Consider the following 6,362-nt stretch of genomic DNA (forward strand, 5'->3'; position numbering starts at 1 on the left):
CGAACAGATTTAAATCTAAAATCAAGTACTTCTAACTCGGTCTCATTTGAGTTAAAAGTCAGTTTTTTGTTAGTTTATTAAGACAGATTCATTTTTACATGTAACACAAAAACTATTAACAAAAATTCATGTTTAGATAAATAAACACAAATCTTATGTACCAGATAAAACATAAAACTTTAAAAAAGAAAAAAAAATGTTCATGTGATATTAGTAAACAAAGAAAATCTAATTAAAGGTCAAAAAGCATTAATTAAATGAACAGGATAGATTAGTACAGGTTTAGACAAATATTATCCCCGTAGTAGTATTGGATAAGTGTAATGATAAGCTATAAGCCATTGCGGATCTAACTATGAATACTAATTACCTATTATTATTAAAAAATATTATTTTATTTTATAGATTAAAATTTAAGGAGAGGCAACGGCCAATACTTGCTCCTCCCTTGGTCCACCCTTGATAATAAGTAAACAGTATTTTCAAGTCGAGCTATAAAGTAGATAATTGTTAAAAAGTCTCTAATTATAACAGTATTTTAGAAATTAGTTTCATAACAATAATATGAAAATATATAAATTAAAGAAATCTTTATTCTTATGACTCGATAGATAAATTGGTATAATTAATTTATCTTAGTGCTTAAGTTTGTTGGTTTCTTTTTTTTTTAAAAAAAAAAACTTTGAAATGACGATCGATTAAGGAGATTTTGAAAGAAATTAAAAACAAAATGTGTATATATATATATATATATATATATATATATATATATATATATAATTAAGTAGTTTTGAATATAAATGCATTTAGGAATATTTATTAATTTTAGGGGAAAAAATTATTTCATGCAAGATTATTAGAGAAGATTGTGAGAAAATTTCATATCTATTCATACCTACTGAATAGGTGCAGTTTTATCAAAATTTATAAATGAATTATTTTCCTTTTTGGGGTATGTTTATTTTAAGGATTGTTATTTTTTTAATTAATCTCAAGAACATGACATTCACATGTTTGCTTCAAATTTTTAAAAAATATTTTTAATATTATTGTTTCTCACTAAAGTATCATTTTTGTTATCTTTTGTTTTATTTTTATTTTCATGTCTAGATGAGTATATTATTTTTTTATCTCTCCATTCATTGATTACCTAATTAATTTGAACTCAATGGGAGTAGGGTTGAAAATCAAAACGTTTTTTTGTTTTTTTTTTTTTGAATTCACCGGTGACATTGAGGTTCGAACTTATAATCTTATACAAATTACACAAATTTCCTACCACTAGACCAATTATTTTCTTTAACTAGAAGTTGGGAAAAAAAAATTCTGGTTAAAGAAAATAACATCATATATTAATTTTTGGTAGCATGCCAATAAAAGTGGTATTATAATTCAATTATTAACCTTTAGTCGCATTTATTTTTACAGCATTACTTTTTATATCATTTAAATTTTAAAAAATATTCTAAGAAAATTTAAACGTTAATTAATATATTTTTAATGTATTAGAAAACAATTCATGTTATACAAAAAAAAAACAATTCATAATATTTCTAATGGATATCATATCAAATTTTTTCAATTATATACCTTAAAACAAATCATTCAATAAATATATATACCATCCAATCGAGATATGGTTATCTATTTCGAATATGCTGAAACCACTAAGTTTGATTATTATTTCATCCCAAAAGGAAAAAAATAAATGATAATTCACTATACTTTATCAGTGAATATATGCATTGACCCAAACAGGAAGAAAAGTATACATGGCCGGTGGGCCAACGTAACAACAGAAAATGGGGGAAAGACTGCGGGACCCACACACCTCCAGTGGCAACATAGGAAAAGCAAAGCATAACCTGCGGTGGGGGAAAAAAAAATTCACAAAATACATAATGGTTTGTCATATCATATGTTTCTCAATTCGGTAATGAATGTTAGATGAAAAGGAGAGAACTCGACAAGTGAAGTGCAGCTACTGCCTCCACATCAACTACCATTCTCATTCTCTTCAACTACCACATCTTATATATATTATTCACACCGTCAATTAAACTCCTTAATTTTATTTTAATTCCCTAGCTAGCCCAATACACCATACATATTTAATAATTGTATTGTTTTGTATGTCGCAAAGGAGTCCACGGCGAAGATCGCCGTTGATCACGTCCCGGAGAAGTAAGCCGCCGCATCCATCGCCGTCGCCTCGTCGGAGGTCGAATAAGTCAAAGCCTGTCAAGATCTTGAAGCGTTGCTCGTCGGCGCCTCTGCTTTCGCGGCGAGATGATTTTGATGGTCATTTTTGGGGGAACGGTGGGACGCTTTTCCGTCCTCAAACGTTTTCGGATGCTTTTGTATCTTCCCCTTCTCTGTTTGCTTCCTCTCCACAAAATCACAGTAACGAGGTTAGAGTCACTCAACTTTACTTTAAACATATATGTTTTTATTATTATTATTATCATTATCATTAGCAGCTCTGTCATCTAGCTAGTATTAGTCTATTACAGTTGTAGAAAAGGCTAGAATTTGGACTCAGCCTGTTAATTTGACTGATTTTATATTATGATGTTGGCCATGAATTTGAGATCGATATCCAGTTTTTTTTTTTCCAGAGTTTGATAATTTTTTGTTTTCCTTTGTTTTTATTTTTTAGGAATCCTTTTATGCCTTGCTTCCACCTGACATGTTAATAAAAAATCTAATGGATGGTAGGTTTCTTTCATTCGACGAAATGGAAATTAAAGATGGCGTAAACCAATAAGGGGATGTTTGGTACAGGAGATATTTTTTATAATCAGGTAAATATAAATAGTGGGGAAATGGTTGTAAAATAAAATAAGTGGGGAAATTTTAAAAATGTTGTTTAGTAGACAGAAATATAACCAGGAAAATTGTGTAAATTTTACACAGATCATGTTTGATTGAAAATAAAAGATTGATGGGGAAATATGACAAATTTTCCCAATTACCCCTGAATATTAAAATAAAACTCGGTAGAAAAGAGACGTTGGACACGTGATGAAAAGCAATGTTCTTCTTCGTCGTTCATATTTGATCCTGCATTTGCTAGTTCACGAGAAGTTCCATACGTTTGACCATTTCCTATTGTTTGCTGTGGACTATCTGGAGTAGAGATTGATCCTATTTGACCCTGCAAAGCAAATATTCCATTAGTATGTTGACATGTCGCAGCAATGGCAGGTTCTAGCAAAACAGGGGAGATGCATAGGTGCCATGTTGCATTATCACTAAAAGTTAAAAGGACCGATCATTCAGTTAAAAAAAACAAATACGATGAATACAAAGAACACATAGATATCATATCTCACAGAGGAGAGAGGATTTTAGTAGGTGAATATCAGGGGGGCATTTGTGTAAGAAAACTCACGCCAAAATTTCAGCTTTCCTGGTTCTCTCCAAATACTGCCTCTCAGCTGGGTTTTGCAAACAGTGATTTGCAGACTAAAATACACACAAGCCACCGATTCATGGGGAAACAACTTCCCTGGTACTTTTTTTCAAACTCTTGTACCAAACGAGGCTGTCTTAAAAAACCTATCTCACTTACCCATCATTCTCTTTAAAAATCACCTACCAAACGCCCCCTAAAGGAAGTTAGGTATAGCTGAACTGACTTCATTTCATGATGCATTCCCAAACTGGAAAGATTCTAAATTATTAAAGAGTTTTGGCCAAAATTATAAATTTTTTGTTGAGATATTCCAATCAGTTAATCGTTTTGCGATTAGTTCGATTAGAGGTGAGTCTCGGTATTAAGACTTTAAACCTCTCTAAAAAATAGTACTAAAATGATCGAATACATATTCTCACCTCACCTGCTCAACTGAAATATCCTTATTTAGTAGATTATACTGTTTCATAAGGGGTGAGACTAAAGTGAGATGATTCTCTCTCTTTCTCTTCTTTTTAATTGCACAAAATTTTGTCTAGAATTTGAGAGACCTTGGAAATTTAGAACACTTTTTTTTTTTCAATTATCTCACAATTATGTTAGACCACGCAAATATAAAATAGTTTTTATTCTAGATTTTTTCACCTTATCAATCAAATATTTTTTTAAAAACATATTTATGATGTTTGATTATTCCACGATGTGAATGGAAGTTTTTTTTTTTTTTTTTATCCATATTATGTAACACCGAGAAGTGAAGGTTTAAATATTAGGTGTAATGACGTAGGTAGACATGCTAAGACAAAATGCAACATAATTTATGAGTTTATTATATGTTTAGTGCGTTTTAAAAATAAAACAGAGCAAAACACGGAAACAAAAAAATAGTATACCTTTATTCTGGGGTAGAAAACAATACAGACCAAAAGCTACCATATTATGCATGACTTAAAATTAATTACTATTGTTATAAAAAAAAATAAAAAAATTAATTACTATTAAACTTATCAACCTCTAATAATAATGACAATTAATTGATTACATGTATCCTATGAGTTCTCTATAATAAAACTCACACATTCCTCTTGTTGATTTTTATTTTTATTTTGTTAGATAAGGGGGTACGACAAGGAAGCTAAGGTGGTAGTTAATGTGAGCGTTGAAGGAAGTCCAGGACCAGTCCGAACGATGGTTAAATTGGGTTCCAGTGTGGAGGAGACAATAAGGCACGTGGTCGATAAATATAGCGAAGAAGGAAGGAGCCCTAAGATCGATCCTTATGCATCTTCATTCCAATTGCATTACTCCTATTTCAGTCTCCAAAGTAAGTGAAAAACTAGTTGTCAACATTTCTATATTCATAAGCCTAAACATGGAAACATGATTGAGTAATATTAATTTTATTTATGGTTACACATTTGACCGATCGATGTGGTACCCTTATTATATAGGAAGATCCCTTTTTCAGCTTTTATTGTGGGCTTCTTCAGTATTATTAATTTATCTGGCTTACGTCTTTTGCTTACAAGGTTTGGACAAATCAGAAGTCATTGGGGATGTCGGTAGTAGAAATTTTTATCTGCAAAAGAGTAATGGTGCATCTACTTCGAATTCATTTCATTCGGAAAGTGCTCATGAATTAGTCACAAGTAGCACTGCTCCATCCATTGCAACCCCTCCATTGTTACTTCAGTCTTTTATTGCCCGGAAGATTAGCAAAATTGTAAGAAGAGCTCAAAGGCTTTGGAAGATTGTGGTTTGCTCGCAATGAGGGACAACAAAAAACCCCGCAGTATTTTGGGCTACTTTAACCAATGACAAAAAAGCAACCATTTTTTATCAGTTGCTTTTCAAGTTTCAACCCTTCATCTCCACTTTTTCTGTACGATTTATATATATTCATTCAAATTGTAAATCAAAAGACATGGTTATTGGCTTCGTAAGTTTTTCAGTGAATATTCTATTTTGCTTGCAAAATGATGATGACGTCAAATCAAGATTGGTTTAGTAATTCAAAGGACATGCACTATTTTAATTTTTTGAACTCGAACTTTGAACAAACACAGAAATGAATTCGCCTAACCAAATTTGTCAAGCTCGTGTTCATGTAGACATGCATCTTCAAGATAATCTAAGAAGATAATGATATATTATATAGACACTTGGACCAGTATTATTAAATGGTATTGTGTCATTGATTCAAACAGTGTATCAATGATTTTGTAATATATATAATAATAAAAGCAATATAATAAGGGATATATTATATTTATGAAAAAAATATTTGTCGTAATATTTTTTATTTAAAATTTAAATTAAAAAAAATTTCACTCTCTCCCATGATTTTCATTATTTATCTTTTTATCTTACTTAAAATGATATAATTTTATGTCTTCTAAAAGGACAAACACTAATCGTTTTATTTATAACTTTTTTGTAGATTCTTAAAATGGTTATTTTTAGATTAAAAGTAAATCAACAACTTTTATTTTTGTTATTAATTTTGATTCAACAATAATAAAAATAGTTATAAGATATTGTAATCTCTTATATATAATAAATGAGTGAGGATATTCTAACTACCAAAATTTTTTACTACTAACTTATTACTACCCATCACATCACCATTGGATCAAAGAGAGAGAATGTTAAAAAAAAATTGAAGAGAGAGAAAATATTAATCTAATGGTGATTAGATAGGTAATAAGTTGGTAGTGAAAAATTTTGAATACCAATTCAAACGCTTTTGAAACCGAATCACCATTTTTTAGACCAGTTCATTACTTAATGGTTGAATTGACCAGACAAGATCACATTTTTAACTCAGTGACAAAAAAGAAGTAACTGAGCAATATGAAAATAAGAAAGTGCAGATATTCATGTTACAAAACAGAAATAGAATAGTAATGATTTTATTTCATTTTTTCGCTTATGCAAGGGTAAG

General features: G+C 30.1%; 1 protein-coding gene across 1 annotated transcript; it reads left to right on the plus strand.

Moving 5' to 3' along the window:
- Nucleotides 1–1,933: 1,933 nt before the first annotated feature.
- Nucleotides 1,934–5,375, plus strand: LOC133302149 (uncharacterized protein At4g22758). The gene is made up of 3 exons (XM_061501899.1): nucleotides 1,934–2,411; nucleotides 4,532–4,742; nucleotides 4,948–5,375. The coding sequence occupies exons 1-3, from the start codon at nucleotides 2,133–2,135 to the stop codon at nucleotides 5,187–5,189; spliced, it is 732 nt and encodes a 243-aa protein (XP_061357883.1). The 5' UTR covers nucleotides 1,934–2,132; the 3' UTR covers nucleotides 5,190–5,375.
- Nucleotides 5,376–6,362: the final 987 nt, after the last annotated feature.

Source organism: Gastrolobium bilobum, unplaced genomic scaffold, assembly GCF_033153095.1.
Source record: "Gastrolobium bilobum isolate Gb01-03AN ecotype WA unplaced genomic scaffold, APGP_CSIRO_Gbil_v1 utg5726, whole genome shotgun sequence".
NCBI classification, from domain to species: domain Eukaryota; kingdom Viridiplantae; phylum Streptophyta; class Magnoliopsida; order Fabales; family Fabaceae; genus Gastrolobium; species Gastrolobium bilobum.

Excerpts from the sequence above, each read along its gene's own strand:
- LOC133302149 (XM_061501899.1), top strand. The coding sequence starts at position 2,133 with ATGTCGCAAAGGAGTCCACGGCGAAGATCGCCGTTGATCACGTCCCGG. Across the intron at positions 2,412-4,531 it reads CACAAAATCACAGTAACGAG|ATAAGGGGGTACGACAAGGA; the intron begins GTTAGAGTCACT and ends TTATTTTGTTAG. Across the intron at positions 4,743-4,947 it reads CTCCTATTTCAGTCTCCAAA|GTTTGGACAAATCAGAAGTC; the intron begins GTAAGTGAAAAA and ends TTTGCTTACAAG.